Genomic DNA, 19,489 nt, shown 5'->3' on the forward strand with positions numbered 1-19,489 from the left:
GGTGGAACTGAGCCACCCATTGCTATTAGACAGATACAAATTACTCAAATGCAAAGCTTGTTTCCCCCTGAGGACCAGAGGTAAAAGTGGAACTGTTGTGTGTACATGACAGGAAACTCAGCTTCTCTTAAACTAGTTTCAACTCTCTCGAAAACAATTCCTTGTTGCCCACCTTAGCAGTTATATTTCCGCAAAGAAGGGTGGCTGGCTTTGCAGTCTGCTGGAAAGCTATATCCTGATCCATACAGTCTGCCTAATCCTAGAAGCGCTTTTGTTGGGGCTGGCACAGTTACTTTGCAGCAACATATTCCACATATCCCCAGAGGTACCATGTACAATTATTACTTAATTCCTGTTATAGCTAAGAACGGGAATCGAAAAGGGATTTTGGAGTTGACTGCTGGCTCCAATTCAACCCTGGTCAAAAAACACCTGCATTAAGGTCCATGCTCTGACCTGGGTCCACACTAGCTCGATCTCATCAGGTCTTGGAAGCTAAGCAGGATTAGCCCTGGTTAGTACTTAGATTGGAGATCACCAAAGATAACCAGGATCACTATACAGAGACAAGTAACAGCAAACCATCTGTTTCTCTCTTGCCCTGTGGGGTCACCGTAAGTTGGCTGCAACTTGACAACACTTTACACACCTGTAATGTCCATCCCTAAAGGCAAGCAGTGCAGAGGAATTCTATTTCCCTTCCTCCCCCCTACATTTTTCTGCTTCCTTCTACCTACACTAATGCTGCATTTCAGTCACCTCAGCTGTTACATTCCCATGCATCCACTCCTGGCTATCCTTCTGTAGCAACACCTGTCCTCTCTCACCACAGCCTCTCCTATCTCCTGTCCTGGGAGGCGGTATTATGTTGAGTGCCATTTGTAGTTAATAGCCCCATTTCATTGAACTTTGGTCTCCCTTCTGCTAGAATGCGTATGAGCGCCAAAAAAAAAATCACTTTTAACATTTTCAGGGCTTATAACTACTCCTTTCATATTGTTCTGCAAAGCTGGTGGTTACTTCAGATTTGCTGAAACATGGTGGAATTGAGCCACCTATTGCAATTAGACAGATACAAATTACTCAAATGCAAAGCTTGTTTCCCCCTGAGGTATACCACCAAATACAAAGAGGAGGTCATCTTATATTTACAAACAAGTTATACCTAACAATACAGTTTTGTGTTTGTGTAGAACACTTTTTTGTCCTGACCTGGATAGTCCAGGCTAGCCCAATCTCATCAGATCTCAAATCATAGTCAGCTCTGGTTAGTACTTGGACGGGAGACCACCAAGGAAGTCCAGGGTTGCTACACACAGGCAGACAATGCCAAACCAGCTCTGCTTACTCACTTGCCTTGAAAACCCTACAGGGTCATCGTAAGTCAGCAATGACTTAATGGCAAAAAACCAACAACAATACAATATAACACTTTTAAAGGGCTGTCTTACATTCCGGGTCATCTTTGCTTGGAGTAAATATAGATATATGATAAGGCAACTGTCCACCTTCCATCTACTAGCCTATGCCACATGTCAGTGTGACCAAGAAAGACAGTGAAGGAGGGAGTGTACAGACAGAAACAGGCTGGATTTTCAAGGGCCGGGGTCAAGGCAAGGCAGAATTGCAGGGATAAGCCCCTCTCCAATAGCATCTCCTCTTAAGTGAATGACTCCCATTCATTCCTGTCAGGGTCAGTAAAGTGCCCCCAACCCCCCGCAAGCACTCAAGAGTTCCTGCAAATATATACCTCCTGCCCTCTTAATGTATCTTCCCATCCTAATGCCTGTAATAGGACTACTGCTCAGGAAAAATCATGGTGTCAATCCTGTGTCCTTAAACTCCACACCCATCACTGCAATTGCCCTGTAAGACAGAGCTGCATTATTATATAGTCGTTGCGTGTGGAGGGGGATTTGTGGTGTCTCCAGGTCACCTTGTGGGTTTATGGGTGAGCTAAGTTTTGAAATGCAGTTCTTCAGCTTGCCTCCTCATGCTCTGTGCAATACCGCTTCTTATCTATGCAACAAGCAAAGGAGGGAGTGCCTCTGAACACGCATAGAGTGCTTTCCTGTAATTCCAAAAGTAGCCAGGGCTGCCTGTCTGCCTGGGGGAAGGGTTTCTCCATCAAGGCATTGAAGAAAAGATTCCTTAGGACAGCCACTCCTAGAGCATTCCTAAGGCTTGTTGGAAATGGGAGGCTTTAGACTGTGCTGCTTGGTCTCCAGTAGCACCCCCTCCCAGACCCCCAGCTCACAGCTGCGGAGGCCCAACCCTCACAAGAGGAAAAACTCCTGATCCCTAAGCTCTTCTTGTTTGCATGGAAACAAAAACATTTCTCTCAGCCTTGCAAGAGGAAATGGTGCATGTAGAACCAGTTTCTGTGAAGAGCCAGCGTCACTTCCTTCTGGCCTCGGGTCACAGAGGTCACAGTCTAGTAACAAACTCCAGGGCCAGAAGAGGGTGTGGCAAGCTCAGCCTCATTAAAAAAAAAAAAGAGACATGTCAGAACTCATGCCGGCCTCCCTTGCAGAAGTCCCTCCCATTAACACCAAAGATTTGGACAAAGGAGTTCCTTACTCCATGGTGAACAGGCAGTACTGATACAGCACCACGAAATGTTTTTAAAATCTTAAATTGTAATTATGTTTTCTTGGTTTTTCTTGGTTTTAACTTGTGAATATGAATGTTGTCAGCCGCCCTGAATCCGCTTGCAGAGAGGGCGGGATAGAAATTTAAAGTAATAAATAAATAAATGAAGTAATAATACTTGAGACATGCTCAGAGGCCTCTCTCTCTTTTCACAAGTTTCTGGAGAGGCAGAAAAGTTGACCATGGCTCAAATTCAATCTTCTTCCCAAGTCTTCGTAGAACAGTTTTCTACCCAGTGGGTGCCCTCTCAATCATTTTGGAGTGCCTTTGTCTTGTCAGCTATTTTGAGATTATAGGTTAATTTCTCTTGCACCTATGACAGGGGAAAGGATGGGGCAAAGACACTGTTCCCAAAGTTATCCCCTCTCTTTTTCTGCAACTCTTTCTAGTAATTCCACATAGACAAGGACAAGTCCTGTGGGTGAAGAGAAAGCATTTGGTGGGTTGAAAGCACCGCGAAGGATGTAGTCTTATGGGAAGTTCTCCACACGGTTGGCTTAGCCCCTATTCATTGCTGTGGGGCTTTTGCAGGGGAACTTCCCAGTGGATTGTCCCCCAAACTGAAACAAATTTGGAAGGGAAGAGTGTAGGCTGCAACATTAACATTTAGCCTTGACACTTCTGCAAACATGCCTCCAGTTTTGTAAATTAATCAGGTGTCTGATTTTGACAAGGTTACACTTTAACAGTATTGCCAGTGTGTTATAGTGGTTACAGGGCTGGACTACGATCTGGGACACCCAGGCTGGAATCTCCACTTTGCAAAGGAAGCTTGCTGGGTGACCTTGGGTCAGTCACATGCTCTCAGCCTAACCTACCTCTAAGGGTTATTGTGAAGGCAAAATGGAGAGGAGGTGGAGAATGTAAGTCACTTTGAGTCCCCACTGGGGAGAAAGGGGGGTTATAAACAAAGCAAATCAAATGTTATCAATTGCACTCCAAACTCAGTTTCAAACACACAAAGCTGCGTCATTCTAAAGCAGACCCTTGGTCCATCAAGGCCAATACTGTCTACCTGGACTGATAGTGGTTCTCCAGGGTCTTTTGCATCCCCTGCTACTTGATCCTTTTAACTGGAGATGCAGGGGATAGAACCTGGGACCTTCTGCATGCCAAGCAGAGGCTCTACCACCAAGCCACAGCCCCTCCATCCCACTTATTTATTTACAGAACTTCAGGTCAGCTCCACTACTCACTATTGTTGGACTTCAGGTCACGGTGGATGACGGGCACGATAGCTTCACAATGCAGGTACTGCATCCCCTGGGCGATTTGCACGGCCCAGTTGATAAGGATGTGGGGTGGTATTCTCTGCCCAGCCAGCATCCTGCTGAGTGGACCCCCTGCAGCGTATTCCATGACTAGACACAGGTTGGGCTCCTGCAGGCAGACCGCCTTGAGAGCGATGATGTTGGGGTGCCGTAGCATGGCAAAGAGCCGGGCCTCCTGCCGCACCCGCTCAGCTGTGGTACTGATGTCCTCATCTGGGTCTTGACGGGCAGCTTTGACCGCCACCAGCTCTCCCCGCCAGCTTCCCCGGTAGACCTTGCCAAAGCCACCGACGCCAATCACTTCCTCCAGCCTCAGGTCACGGAAGTCGGCCTCAGGAGGGCCCTCGGGCCCAGAGTAGCCCCCTGTCTTGGGCAAGACGTAATCGGAAGGGAAGATGCCCACTTGGTTGTTCACTTTGCCAGCCCACCAACCTTCATCGCCAGATATGGCGGCGTCCCACGAAAGGACTTCCACTAGGTCACCTTTGTGCAGGGTCAGTTCATCGCTGCTGGTGGCCTCGTAGTCAAACAACGCCGTCCAGACAGGGTTGGCATAAGCGGTCATGCCCCCACCATGTGAGCCTCCCCCCCAGGCCACCAGTGGGGCCTTCCGAAACATACTTTTTAGTGGCTCCATGGGGGGTCGTCTGGGCCTTGCTGGTCCAGGATACCCGCATCTAAGTCCTCAACATTGCCTTCCACACAATTCCCCACTACTTCCAACAGGACAGGGACCATGTAGGAGGGATGCCAGGGAAGGGGGCAGGAAGGGAAGGGAGGGCTAGCGCTCCATTCTGTGGACAGCCCCTCCCATCGGGGAAGCAGGACCCTCCCCTCTAGTCTCAGTGAAGAGTAGGGGGATGGAGCTTCTCCACTGCCTCCACCACAGATTTCTTCCGAAGAGAAAGGGGTGGGGGGCGCTCCCGCCCTGCCCGCTTACTTCCTCCCTGGGGGAGCCCCTTCCAACCCACGAAGCCGGGCGGATCGTGCCGGCGAAGCCTTGCCTGCCCGCCCTCTTTCTCCAGGAGGAACTCCGCCGCCTTCAGCTTGCCCAGTCCCGTCCGGTCCTTCTTTTCGAAGTCCAGGCGGCTCCGCGTCCAGCGTTGGCCGCGCTCAGTCCTCAGCCCCGCAGCTGGCAAGAAGCCGAGAAATTGAGCGAATGGTCGGGGCAGCCGTCCCGTCGAGAGGGCGGCACGGACGACGCGGTTGCCCGGCTCAGTCTCTTCGCTCAGTCTCAGGCAAAAGTGCCGGACGGAACGAGGCGGAGAAGGCAGGGCAGGGGCGGAGTTTGAATTCCTCGGCCTGCCCAGGGAAAGGCGGGTCCCTCTCTGGTGTGCCTGGGTGGAACAAAAGCCAAGGCTCAGCCCCGGGACTTGGTTGTTCTGCGGAGGCTCGCGGTTGTAGATCCTGCGAGGAGAAACAGAATAGTTGCGAAGGTCTCTTCCACGGGAGCTGATGATGGAAGCCGGAAGAAGAAGGCGAGCATCAGAGTCCCACAGAATTCTTCGCAGTTCGGTTCCTTGAGAGTCGGTCCTTCGCACCCACCCAATAAAAGGCGCAAAATTCTAACAACCCTGGATCTCTTTTGGGATTAAATGAGCGGCCACTTCCTGCTGGCAAAAGGCGCCTCTGAGCATGTACCGAGTTTATTCCGTGGAACACCAGGGGGCAAAGGATTTTTTTTTTACTTCAATCTGGCTTCCCAGCTGGCCTAGAATATATTAATTTGTTTTAAACTAGAAAATGAATCTTTTGAAACTTTAAAGACTAACGCATTTGTTTTAGCATATACTTTTTTGTGAGCTACAGTCCTGGTTAGTCTTTAAGGTACCACACTCCCCCCCCCCCTCGCACTAGATCCCTCAGGGATATTTATGATGATGATTGATTATATTTTAAAGATCTTTTTCAGGCAAAGTGCCCTACAGTGCACTAAAAAGAAAGGGTGGGTCTGCAGACTTATAACTTAACATACTGATGTTAATTTCAGGGCCAACACAACGAATTTAAATAGGGCACGACCTTGGAACCCAGTAAAAATAATAATTAACAGATTGATAATACACCAACTAAATTAACGGCATCTCTGAGCACACCTCAGGATGGGCTAAGGATTTACACTAGCGTCCACACAGGTAAGCTCCATGTCAGGAACAAAACCAAGGGCCGCATCTCTTCAGAAGTTAGCCATGGAACTTTGGAGAAACCACAGTATTGGGGAACAACAACAGTTTTGTAGTCTGTAGAGCTCTGCATAACCTGAAAGCCTGTGCACCTTACTTAGCTCTTTGTCTGAAGCCAGCTAAGCAACAGCTTCTCCTGCCAGCTCTAGGCAGGGTGTTGCAGCCACCTCCCCCAGCATCTTGTATACAGGAGGAGAGCAGTTTCCTAATTTTTCTCCCTTCCCACTGTGCTCACTCCCAGTGCCTTTGTTCTGTGCAAATAATGCAAAGTTTGTGTAGAGTCTTTAATCTGAGACCTGGTGAGCATCAGCAGCCAATTACAGAGGAGGGAATTATGGGAAGATAAGCCATCACTGCCCTCTTGGGTTCATCGAGACACTGGAAAAGCTGGAGCAAGTCACGTGACTGGCTTCCTACGTAAGAGCATCTAGGTCTTGGTCCGAGCAAGAGCAAAACATGTTTCCTAGCGTTGTTCTCTTTGTCTTCCAGCTTTGCGTGGATCATTGAAGGCAAAAGCCTCAAACCAAGTCAAACACTGACTGAAGTGACCATTGGACCACCTAACTTGGTTTTGTGATTGGCACCAGAACTCAGGCCCCATAGGCAGAGAAGTCTTTCCCAACACCTATTTCGAAACCTTGAACTGAAGGTGCCAGTGACTAAATCGGGGAGGGGTGTTCAGCATGGAAACTGTGCTCTGCCACAGCCCCTCTCAAAACTACAGCCTTGTCCCCTTTAAGGTAGGAAGTAACAGCAGGATTCAAACTAGCTTCCTCCTGCTGAGAGATCAGGAAGGAACTTCTCAAGGGCCCCCACACCTATGGACACCCCTGGACCCTGTAATACAAAGGCTGTGCCTCCTTCACAAGAGACAAGTCTCACCCATTCTCTCGGCTCATGTTCTGTTTTCTCGCTCCTACTACATTGTTTATTGGATGTCTTATATTGTCTGGTTGATTTTTAAAAAAAATATTTTGTAATCTGCCTTGCTTTTCAGTGAGAAGGGCAGGGCATAAGTAAACTAACCAAATAAAACAATTTCCTCTGATTCAGTGCCTGCCCTTACTACTTGGAAAAGCAGGAATGTAGTAATTATTTAATGAACCTTTGGGCATCTTTGGCTGATTCTTTTCCGATGGTTCCTGAGCACTCCACTGAAGCTTTGAGCATGTCTGATCTGTGCTACAAAGATCCACGCACGGGCAAAGGAAATATTCTGCATTTGGGGGAATTTTCTATGTTGGATTACACAAAAAATTGATATCTCTTATTCCATGAGTGAATACCCTAGTATCTGCTTTGTATGGTCAGTTTTCTGTAATTAATTGTTAAGTTAATGGAGTGCTCAGTTTGATTTAAACCACTGAAGAAGACCATAGACAAACATGCATATGGTACTGGATCTCGCATGTGTAGACAATGTGTACTTTTAAACCTGTATTTTGGTAAACTGGTATTTCCTCGATACTGGGATTATTTATATGATGAGCCACGACTGGGATTTTTTAATCATCACATGTCTGTATGCATTATTCAGTTAAATACTGGTGTTTTGTATATTTGTACTATGATCATAGTTTGATTAATCTCTTTTTCATTTGGTTACCCTTCTTGAGCAGAATTGTGTTTTTCTCCCATTTTTGGTTGCACCCATCTCAGGAATTCTGACACAGGATGGTGGGCATAATCCCAAAATGGCCAATGCAGGAGATGGGGCCACTCCCCAAAATGGCCACCACAGGAGACAGACGCACACACACAGGATGCCCAAATGCAGGGGACAAGACGTGTAATTTTTAAAAAAATATGCTGAGAAAGAGGAAAGAGAGAATAAAGCAAACACTATGATGGCAACTTGTCTCTAAACAATTTTATTTTAATTTGCACAGTCAATTAGATCTCTATTAGCCAATCAGCAGCCTTGCTGGATAGTAGCGCCCCTGGCTACACCTACTTTCTTAAAATATGTCAATGGGAACCTTAGGCACCATGTCAGGGACCCCTGATGTAGTGCATACTTGGTCCTAGCTTATCGTGATTACATCCAAAGCAGAACACCAAGCAAGAATGTCTGTCACTGAACCTAGCACGCTGTTCAAGCTCTGTAGGACAGGAACCTCAGGGTGACAAAAGGTGGGATCCTAAAGGACTAGCATCCAGGAATCTACAAAGCACAGAGGTAGGTTTTAGCCCAGAGAGTCTACTTTTTAAAAAATGTCTCCATCTTATTAATATTGAAGCACATAGTGCTCAGTAGGGTAGGCTGAAAATACCTGGGCTCTGAAATTCTCCATCTGAGAGCACCACAGAACAGCAGGTAGCCCCTACAGCTGCCCAATTATGCTTCCCCAAGAAGGCCGGCCAAGGTGGGCATCAGCTTTCAGCTATCCTTTTTCTTTCACCAACACAGTCAATGGGAACCTTAGGCACCATGTCAGGGACCCCTGATGTAGTGCATACTTGGTCCTAGCTTATCGTGATTACATCCAAAGCAGAACACCAAGCAAGAATGTCTGTCACTGAACCTAGCACGCTGTTCAAGCTCTGTAGGACAGGAACCTCAGGGTGACAAAAGGTGGGATCCTCTCTTTGAAATCTCAGTTACTCCAACACCACCCTTGGAAGCCAGACCTGGATAGCTATCTCAGTGTTGCCACAGACCATTTGGTGTATTTATTTGAAGCAGAGGTTTTGAACCCCGAATGTTTAAATCACACTCCTCACAGCTCTTAAACTACAATGCCTTAAAAAAAATAACAAAATCATAATTGAAATAGGAGTTGTGTAAATGAACCAGTCATGATCCACTGCATCCAAAATAATCAAGACCATCCATTCACAGAGGTAACCAAAAGCCTGCCACACATATTAAATTCCTCCCTAAACCAAGAGGGTTGATACCAGATGTATCTTGTGAACAACAGAATTGTTCGCTTTGGTCACCACAACCCAAAAGGCTGTCATATGAGGCCATCTGCTGAAACACAGAGAATGGCGATACATAAAATGAGGGCTTCCTAGAACACCTATCATTATAAGCAAACAGGCATACGGTCACTTAACTCAAATCTGAACCAATTTATTGCTTCCTCTTGATCACAGAATACCCGCCCCCTTTCCGTTTTCAAGTATTTCACTACAGAAAATGGGTGGTGTCTCCTTCCCTTTCTTCCTTAGTGGGAGAAAGAACTGTTTCTCATTTGACTCCAACACACCGCTAACTATTCAAAACCCATCGAACATCTTGCCCTAAACAGGAAGAGAAAAGCAAAAACCCGGAAACTAGCGCGTGCGCACTTTAGTAAGGGACTCCTATAAAACCCGACAGCCGTCCTTCTTTAGGATTATCGTTTCAAACGTGCCACCGCATCTACCAGTTTCTCCAAACAGGATAAAGATTAACCGCGTGCGCAGAATGAGCCTTTAACGAGCTGGAGGAAGCAAGAAAACAACGCATGCGCAAAACCTCAATATGTCCCGGCAGCGCATAGAAGGTGAATGACGCACGCGCAAAAAAGGTTGTTTATGCTCGCGCACGAACGCTGCTGGTTTCGTGACCCTTCTCTTTTGCTTCCTGTTTAGAAGGGGGCGAGGGGGAATAATGGCGCATGCGCATTGCTGTGACTGTTCCTCGGGCTGTTCTTCCGGCCTCCTCAGACCTTGATTAGGCTTAGGCGCCAAGGTTCCTTCCTCGTTCTAGTCAAGTCGGGTTGACCTTTGGCTTCGGAAGTGAATACGAGTTGAGTTCTCTCTATCCGGGAGGGGGGAAGACTGGGGGGTGGCCGTTACCCGGTTTGTTTCCGGTTTCAACTAACGCAGGGGCCACTCCAGGGACTCGGTGCTGCCTTTACTGCTCGCCCCCCGCCTGCGCCGCCGATTCGTCCTCCAGACCACCACCGATGGAGGCCTCCGCTTAACCTTATTGAGATTCCCTCCCTTTCTGGGAAGGTTTTGCGGGTTTCTTTGCCGCCTTGGCCTTTTGCTTCGCTTTGCTTGCTCCCCTTTTGAGTAGCCTCGCTGTGCTCCCTTGGGCGTTCTGGGCTCAGATCCCCTAGAAGGTGGCGGAACCGCTTCCTGGAAACTACGATGGCGTGAGCCCCGGGGAGGAGGACCAAGCGGAGAGGGAGAAGGTCGGGGGGAGGGGGTGGCTGCTTGGCGGGGAAGCGCAGATAGGGTTGGCACGCTTGCCTTGAATGGGCACTTCCATCGTGCCGTGAATCACCCCCTCCCCCCTGTTAGGGAAGGTTTTTTTTTTAGGAGGGTACAGCTGATCCCGAAAAGCAGGGTGGGGGAGAAGAGGGTTCTGGATTCTCCAGCCCTGTGGATCATGGGCCGTAAGCTGCCTTGATGAAGGACGTTGTGAGTGCCAGCTGGGCAGTGGTGTTCCTTGAGGAGGAGGAGGACGAGGAAGAGGCGGCCCCACCGTGGACATGGGGTCACAGGTCCTGCAGATTCTACGCCAAGGCGTCTGGGCCTCACTGACTGGCGGCTGGTTCTTTGACCCTCACCAGAGCACCTTCTCCAACTGCTTCCACCTCTACACCTGGATTTTCCTGCTCACCTTCCCCTTCCTGCTGTACATGGTGAGTCTAGGGTGCAGTAGGTAATGTCTGCTCCTGCAGAGGTGGTTGGAGGAAAGGAGTAGATGTGTACTGCTGGTATTGTCTAGCAATTATTTTGGATGAGAGATACTGTGCAACTTTGTCTTCTGTATTTCTCATTCTACCTAGGACAGTTTCTTCCCTGTCTTTTGTGTGTGTATGTGCTTCCTTTAAACAAAGCATTGCCCAGAGCCTTAACTGACAGCGTAAATGACAAAATGTAAGACGGCACCAACCAATTGAGGATTAATGCTGGAAATCTTGTCACTTCAGATATTTTCGTTAACTGGGTGTTCACCTTTTGCATATGAACCCTTTCATATCTTTGCAAGATGTCTGAGGAAACTGAGTTTGGTGTACAATAACTGCAGGCTGAATTTCAAGGCACCTGGTCAGATAAGTCGCTTGGAACTACTTGTGTTTCATTTCCTCACCAGGGAAATCAGATGCTTCATTGGGTGTAGCTTGCCTGATGCTTTCAGCCAAATTGCCTTCCTCACTGGCTTTTTGTTCCCTTAGGAAATCTCGTCTAGATTTTGTAGTTTCTATTCGGTGTGTCTTCCCAATACATGCTGAGGAGATCAACTAGAAAAGTTGTGCTATTCCTTCTGAAGCTTAATGATGTCACAAGAAGTTTACTGTTGGTGGTTTACTGGCTAGAAATTATCATTGTGGAATTGCCTGCAGTGGAAGCAAATGAATATTCTAAGAGGAGGAAGCAAGGCTTGTGTGTTAAAGGAGGCATGATGGTGTAACATTTTTCCATTAAAGAAACTGTTCTTTAAAAGCTTTGGATGTTTAATGTTCCTATTGAGGGTAGCCTTCTTGTGCTGTAAGTAGCTGCTTCTTGTAAAGGGATTGTGAAACATTGTGGGGAGTTGCTTTAAAACTGCAGTTTGAGCATGGGGCCTGAAGGGCATCCCAGGTGTTCAGGCATCCGTAAATGCAGGGCTGGCTGGCTCCCAGCAGTTTTAATGTTTGCTCCCCCACCCCCATTTGCAGAAGGCTGATTTGTGGTGCATAGGGATTTGAAGTACATCTTTTCAGCCATGTGTGGAGAGAGAACAAAGTTGGTGCCACTGCTTAGCCATCTTCAGCAACAGTCTTGGAGCTGATAAACCCCTTTCCTTCTTTCCGGGCTGTGGGATTTCTGTGCATGTATTTTAAAATGTCAGAAGCTAAGTAGGGTCTCCTTATTGCTCTCCCATAGCATTTTGTGTACATATGTTTTTCTGTTAGCACCATGAATTTGCTAAGGAAGAACAGTAAGACTGCTAGGACTTGTGTGGCATCTGTTCCTACAACTTTTTGCAGTGGCAATGTGGAGAAAAGTTGGGTCATTTGGGGACCAGTCTTTCTCTGAGACACTGTGACAAAATGCTCCTTGCAAATGGGATGTGATAGGGTAGCTCAGATGAGGAATGCAACTACCCCAGTCAAGAGCACAGTGGTTGATGCATCTTTGTTAGTTTTTTGCAGCTCTGGGACTAAAATAGGCTTGTTAGCAATGTGTCACTGTGGAAAGCAAATTGCATGCTGATGTCCTGTCTGGGAGACAGTGCTGCAGGCTGCAACATGAAGCTCAGGAGGGCGAATGGTTTCTTAAGAAAAGTCTTTGTGTTGATATTGAAGTTAAAGAATACTGCTTTCCCAGTCCCACCACACACTTCAGCTATTATGCCTCTCTGAGGTTAAGTGCCTGGTGGTAGTATTCATTACCTTGGTGCTCTCAGCTTTCATTTTTAAAAAGCAAGTTTCTTGCCCCTGAAGATAACTTTGAAGTGTACAAGATAGGCATAGCTCTTTGGCAGGTGTAGAATTTCAAAGCAAAGAATTGAAATGCTACCTCATGATGTGAACACTAGCTTACAGATGTAATGTCAGCATCTGCATTTTCACGCTTTGAATTTTTTTTTTTTGCTTTGAATGTTGAACAAGAGTTCTGTATTACTCAAAAGCTTCCTTCCATCATTCTCAGCATAAACTGGTTTCATAGAATTATTGCTTTGCTTACAGAAGTGCAGCCCTTCAGGCCTAGCCTAATTGCCTGTTCTGACGGGCTTTATGCCCTGGACTGGATTTGCAGTTCTGTTGCTAATACGTGCCCTTTTTCGGTGACAGGTGATGCCTCCCAGCATCATGGTGGCTGGTGTGTACTGTGCTGTGGTGGCCACGTTCTTCACCACTGTCAAGACCGTCAACTATCGCCTGCACACCATGTTTGACCAGGGGGAGATTGTGGAGAAGAAGAACTCAGTGCTAGCGGAGGGGGCAAAGGCTGATGAAGGTGCTGCTGCTGACGAGGGAAACTTGACCAGGTGAGGAGGAGGGCTGGCATTGCAGGAGGGGGATTCTGTATTTGCATACATGGAGTCTGTATATTCTTGGGTTAGGCGTTTTCTCTTCTTCCCTTATACTTTCTGGGCTCGATTAACTGTTATATGAAGTGCTAAGGAGCCCGTGATGAGTTGGAAATATCTGGAGTTTTCCAAACTAAAAAAAAAGGACTGCAGTGTGTGTGTGTGGGGGGGTGGAATGCAGATTCACAGACACAGTGCTGAATTGTGGGAGCTCCTTTCTGGATTTTAGGCTCAAGCCTGTGGGAGGTCTAGAAAAACTTCTGGTGTTCTGAGGTGCCACTGTAAAGTGTCTCTATCTGTGTGGGCAACCAGATTCTTGGGATTCTTCCAGTCCTCTGAACAATGTGCCTGTCTTGTTCCCTGCCCTGAAGAAGGCCTCTGAAATTCCTGTGGTTGCTTTCTAAAGGAAAGCCAAAGGAGCAGTGCCTGTTTTTTTCCCCAACTACAGGCAAATCTAAAATACTATGGAACAGTCAGTGAAGCAAAATCACCTTCTGAATTGCCGGAAGGCTTTTGGACAGGACAGCATTAAGTTCATGGAAGTCAGGGTAGCTCAAGATGCAGGTGCATAACTGTTTGCTCCTTGGTTTTGTTTGTTTGCAAAACTGCATATGTGTATATTGTATATTTGGTAATATGGCACCACACTGTGCTGTGTGTGCATATGCTTGCCCATATAAAATTTTGTGTCTATTTAGATGATTATTCTCAGTTTACCTTCCCAGTGGGGACCCTAAGTAGCTTATTCCATTCTTACCTCTTCCATTTTATCTGCATAGTATCCCTCTGAGGTAGGTTAAGCTGAGATCAACTGGCTGAGGTCAACTGGTGAGCTTCCATAGCAGAGTGGGGTTTTGAACCTGGCCATCCCAGGTCCTAGTCTGCCACTCTAACTATTATCTGGGTTAAGTTATGCACACTTAACATGGCATATCTTTTTGTCTTGCAGAGACCCTGGGGGAGTGGAGATGACCGTGTTCCGGAAAGTCAGTTCCACACCTCCCGTGAGGTGCAGTTCCCAGCATTCTGTGTTTGGCTTCAACCAGGTCATGGTATGAAACAGGATGTTATCTTGGGCTGCTTTAGTCTGTCATTCCTTTCCTGGGACTTTGCAAAAGGGAGAACACAGAAGCAATGCTTATTTTAGAACAGTTCAGTGCTGCCAAGGGAAATCTCCTTCCATTGAGGCTTGCAGAGAGTTTGGGGATGCTTCTGGCCTAGATGAACTGTTGGCTTCCTTCCCAGTCTATGGTTCTATAAGTTAAGTTGTATTTTATAAAAAGAAAGGTGGTGGAGTTTGTGCCTACTTGGGCACTGTGCTTTCTAAGCCTTCCAGTGGAGAATGAAAGCCACTCCATGCGTGCCTAGAAACATTCCTATTAATATTGTAATGAGCCATCCAGAAGGGATTCTGAGACGAAGTCCTTGGTTTAAATTACTTTCTGCAGAAGAGTAGCAAAATGGATGCTTCTCCCTTTGCGGAGGTGGGTTGCATCTCTGCACAGGCTTGAGAGAACTTTGCATAAGAGAGTCCTTACCTGCTCCCTTCTCACTTAGATGGCTCTTGGTGTTGGTTAAGACATTGTAGTAAGGTGTGGAGATTCCGCCCATTTCCAGTTCCCCCTTCATTACTGCCTGCGTGTTTGAGAATCCACCCAGTATCTTCCTGCTAAACAGTAACCTGACTTTCTTGTGTGTTTTCCCTTCTAGGATCTTCTGCCTCACTTGGAGGATGGAGGCCCTGTAAGAGGTAAGGAGAAAGAACTCTCTTGATCCCGTATCAGTCAGTATACAGTCACACAGTCATTTGGGAGAGTGATTCATTGCATGCATCTCTGCAAGCCCCTTTGTAATGAATGGACTTGTCTTCAGGGTTTCCCAGACTACCAAGGGGTGTGTCCTTTACTGGTAGCCACCTTATTTATTAATTTATAACCTACTTTACTCCCTATGGTCTTCTCTATTTTATCCGCATATGTGTGTATCTTCAAGCATAGGTAGGGAATGGTAATGCCAGAAGTGGCCTTGCTGCTGTCAAGCTCCTGAGCCGGAAAAGGGAGTCAGGATTCCCTCCCTTGCAAAGGAGATGATGAGAGGGCAGACACAGAGGAAAAGCATAGATTAGGGCTAGAGCATATGAGGTCTGTACAGGGCACAGTAGTTAGTGCCTAAATAGGGTACAGTCTCTCAAGTTTCTGCTGCTTCATTCCACAGACATAAAGGAACTTGTGCGGGAGCAGGGCAGCAACAACGTCATTGTCACAGCAGCTGATCGGGACATGCTCCAGCGCCATTCCCCTGAGAACTGCAGTAAGTCTCTGGCCTGGGCTTGGGGACAAGAAGGCACTAAACAAGCTGACCTTTGTCTATGTGTTAATCCAAGGGGGTTGAACTCATTTGTTATTTATTTATTTGTTTGTTTGTTTTATGACTTCTATCCCGCCCTTCCCAACAAGTGGCTCAGGGCAGCTTACAACACAAGAATATAACATAAATAGAAGTTAAAGATAAAACATTTAGATTTAAGTATTAAACCATTAAAACATTAAAACATTTAAAACATTTGGCATTTAAAACATTTAAAACATCGGGGCAGCGGACATCCAGTATAGCTACACTCACTTTCTTGTACCAGCTAGTCATAGGCCAGCCGGAAGAGGGTTGTCTTACAGGCCCTGCGGAACTGGGCTAAGTCCCGCAGGGCCCTCACCTCTTCCGGCAGCTGGTTCCACCAGGAGGGGGCCATAATAGAAAAGGCCCGGTCCCTCGTCGATTTTAAGCGGGCTTCCTTTGGCCCGGGGATAACTAGGAGATTTTGTGTTCCTGATCTCAGTACTCTCTGGGGGATCTCAGTACTCTCTGAGGGCCGGATCTGACATAAATGAGACCTTGTTGGGCCGGGCCATGTTGGGTTCGGCTGATGACAGCCAAAGACAGCTGAGCCATGTTGGGCCGGGCCATGTGTGTACCTATTTAAGATTGGGTAGCAGAGATATAAATTTTATAAAGAACACTGACAAACTCAAATATATATATTTTAAAAAACTTAAAACAATCTTAAAATGTTAGCACTCATGGTTTTAAAGATGCTTTCTTTGTATTTCTCCCATGGAATCCAGAGAACTGGCCAAAGGAAGCTATGGCTCTTTCCTCCCCCCCCCCCCCCCCGGGGACTGGGGGTGGGGAGCCTCAGCCAATAGAAGGAAGAGAGGGTTGGCTCAGTAGCTCTGCTGTGCAATTGAGAGCCTGGCAAAGCAAGCTATTCCCCCTTCCTTCCCAAGGGAGGAGCCTCAGCCAATGGAGAAAATAGAGGTTTTGCTCTGTAACTCCTGTGCAATTGAGCAAGCCTTGCAAAGCAAGGTTTTATGCAGAAGGAAGTAAGATATAGGGAGAAGGAAGCAGATGACAGCCAATTGCTTGGGGGCCTGATAGGAGCCCTCTGGGGGCCTGATTAAGCCCCCAAACTGCATGTTCAACACCCCTGTCTTAATCTATTTTGTCAAGACCTTAAGCAGGGAAAAAGCATTCTTAGCCCTTGTTCTCAAGGCTCCATCAGCTGGCGCTGCACGAAGCTGATCCTCCAGCCTCTAAAAAATGTTTTACCTCCTAAAAATGAGCTGCTGATCTCCATGACAGGCCTTGACAAATTTTCTTCAGCTTGAGGAGCCAGATGCAGTTTTCAGCCTTTAGGATTTCATATTTTTATGATCAGATTTTCTAATTTATTGCTACAACAAACCTTAATCCTAGCTTTCTCACAGTTTCTTGTCATTCTGTCAACGCTATGATAGACATGATAGATACATGATAGATATATTAGAAGCAGGAAACCAGCCAGGGAGGCAGTGGGGCTCTTGGATGACCAAGGGTTAAAAGGATTACTGAAGGAGGATAGGGAAATGGCTGAGAAGCTGAATGCATTTTTTCCCTCTGTCTTCACTGTGAAAAACTAGAAGTGTTTGCCTGCTCCAGAACCACTAATTTTGGAAGGGGTGTTGAAAGACCTGAGTCAGATTGAGGTGACAAGAGAGGAGGTCCTACAACTGATAAACGAATTAAAAACTAATAAGTCACCAGGTCCGGATGGCATACCTCCAAGAGTTCTGAAAGAACTCAAAGTTGAACTTGTGGATCTTCTGACAAAAATATGTAATTTTTCATTGATATCTGCCTCCGTTCCAGAGGACTGGAAGGTAGCAAATGTCACCCCCATCTTTAAAAAGGGTTCCAGAAGAGATCCGGAAAATTACAGGCCAGTCAGTCTGACTTCAATACCGGGAAAATTGGTAGAAAGCATTACCAAGGACAGAATGAGTAGGCACATTGATGAACACGGGTTATTGAGGAAGACTCAGCATGGGTTCTGTAAGGGAAGATCTTGCCTCACTAACCTGTTACATTTCTTTGAGGGGGTGAACAAACATGTGGACAAAGGAGACCCAATAGATGTTGTTTACTTTGACTTCTAGAAAGCTTTTGATAAAGTTCCTCATCAAAGGCTCCTTAGAAAGCTCGAGAGTCATGGAGTAAAAGGACAGGTCTTCTTGTGGATAAAAAACTGACTAATTAATAGGAAGCAGAGAGTGAGTATAAATGGGAAGTCTTTGCAGTGGAGAGCGGTAAGCAGTGGGGTGCCGCAGGGCTCAGTACTTTGGTCCCATGCTCTTTAACTTGTTCATAAATGATTTGGAGTTGGGAGTGAGGGGTGAAGTGGCCAAGTTTGCAGATGACACTAAATTGTTCAGGGTGGTGAGAACCAGAGAGGATTGTGAGGCACTCCAAAGGGATCTGTTGAGGCTGGGTAAGTGGGCGTCAGCGTGGCAGATGCAGTTCAATGTGGCCAAGTGCAAAGTAATGCACATTGGGGCCAAGAATCCCAGCTACAAATAAAAGTTAATGGGGTGTGAACTGGCAGAGACTGACTAAAAGGGAGATCTTGGGCTCATGGTAGATAACGCACTGAAAATGTCAAGACAGTGTGCGATTGCAATAAAAAAGGCCAACGCCATGCTGGGAATTATTAGGAAGGGAATTGAAAAAAAATCAGCCAGTATCATAATGCCCCTGTATAAATCAATGGTGCGGTCTCATTTGGAATACTGTGTGCAATTCTGGTCACCGCACCTCAAAAAGGATATTATAGCATTGGAAAAAGTCCAGAAAAGGGCAGCTAGAATGATTAAAGGGTTGGAACACTTTCCCTATGAAGAAAGGTTAAAACGCTTGGGGATCTTTAGCTTGGAGAAACGTCGACTGCAGGGTGACATGATAGAGGTTTACAAGATTATGCATGGGATGGAGAAAGTAGAGACAGAAGTACTTTTCTCCCTTTCTCACAATATAAGAACTCATGGGCATTTGATGAAATTGCTGAGCAGTCAGGTTAAAACGGATAAAAGGAAGTACTTCTGTACCCAAAGGGTGATTAACATGTGGAATTCACTGCCACAGGAGGTGGTGGCGGCTACAAGCATTGCTTCAAGAGGGGGTTAGATGAAAATATGGAGCAGAGGTTCATCAGTGGCTATTAGCCACAGTGTGTATATATGTGTGTGTATATATAATCTTTTTTGGCCACTGTGTGACACAGAGTGTTGGACTGGATGGGCCATTGGCCTGATCCAACATGGCTTCTCTTAAGTTTTTATGTTCTTATATAAATAAATGATGGGAGGAACCCTAGTTGTTATCACTACAACAAAAGCTAGCCTTCCTTCAGTTTCTCGTAACTTCATGATTGCTTTCAAAACCTCCATTTAATTGAACGTTGGAGCCAGCGTGTAAAGCAACTGGCTAAGAAATGAATTCACCTGCTGCCACCACTGAATAGTATAGCATTAACATATAAACAAGGAATGACAAAAACTTCATGTACATACATTTTTATGTCGGAAGTGAAATTATTAAAAAAAAGCTTTGGGCTTCTGCTGAGGACAGCTATGATACATAACAATAAAATCAATGCTGAAAATACTAGGCACCCAAATGAAATTTCTAGGTGCCATGATGACTGGCTGCCTGGGATTTATCAAGCCCTGGGTTATGATTTTGGTAAGCGTGTGTTAATATACAGAAACACAGTTTTTCAGCTATGTCAAGGGTGTTTCTTTGCATCAGGAGTCAACCTTCTCTAGACTGTCAGCGCAGGGATGAAGAATCTTGGACTTGCTAGACATGGGCACTTGCACCTTTTGTCCTTGGGATAGATACTGAGGACTGCAGGAGGAGCAGCTAAATAACTGGTGACAAGTTGTGGGGAAGGAACCCCAGAGAAGGAAAGTTTGGCTGGTTGGGGGTATATATTCACTACATGGGCGGGTTGTAAGCAGCAACAATTATATATACTTGGTAAGAGGCGCTTTTAGACTGACTGACTGCTGTGGAATGTTGCAAAATGCTCTTTCAGTGCTCATGAGCAGAAG

General features: G+C 46.4%; 2 protein-coding genes across 3 annotated transcripts in view; one reads left to right on the forward strand and one right to left on the reverse strand.

Moving 5' to 3' along the window:
- Positions 1-5,285, reverse strand: part of MAP3K11 (mitogen-activated protein kinase kinase kinase 11) — a 43,923-nt gene extending 38,638 nt beyond the window's left edge. Inside the window, exon 1 of one of the 2 annotated variants that reach the window (XM_060252424.1) lies at positions 3,849-5,285. In XM_060252424.1, the coding sequence (XP_060108407.1) occupies positions 3,849-4,560 (712 nt within the window). In that variant the 5' untranslated portion in view covers positions 4,561-5,285. The remainder of the gene's footprint in view (positions 1-3,848) is intronic. The other variant, XM_060252432.1, reaches the window with a different exon arrangement.
- A 4,921-nt stretch (positions 5,286-10,206) lies between these two features.
- The window catches only part of PCNX3 (pecanex 3), a 46,543-nt gene continuing 37,260 nt past the window's right edge, over positions 10,207-19,489 (forward strand). The window contains exons 1-5 of the mRNA XM_060252375.1: positions 10,207-10,689; positions 12,829-13,025; positions 14,017-14,119; positions 14,778-14,817; positions 15,282-15,377. Coding sequence (XP_060108358.1) covers positions 10,537-10,689; positions 12,829-13,025; positions 14,017-14,119; positions 14,778-14,817; positions 15,282-15,377 — 589 coding nt within the window. The 5' untranslated portion in view covers positions 10,207-10,536. The remainder of the gene's footprint in view (positions 10,690-12,828; positions 13,026-14,016; positions 14,120-14,777; positions 14,818-15,281; positions 15,378-19,489) is intronic.

This window comes from Heteronotia binoei, chromosome 1 (assembly GCF_032191835.1).
Source record: "Heteronotia binoei isolate CCM8104 ecotype False Entrance Well chromosome 1, APGP_CSIRO_Hbin_v1, whole genome shotgun sequence".
Taxonomy (NCBI): Eukaryota; Metazoa; Chordata; class Lepidosauria; order Squamata; family Gekkonidae; genus Heteronotia; species Heteronotia binoei.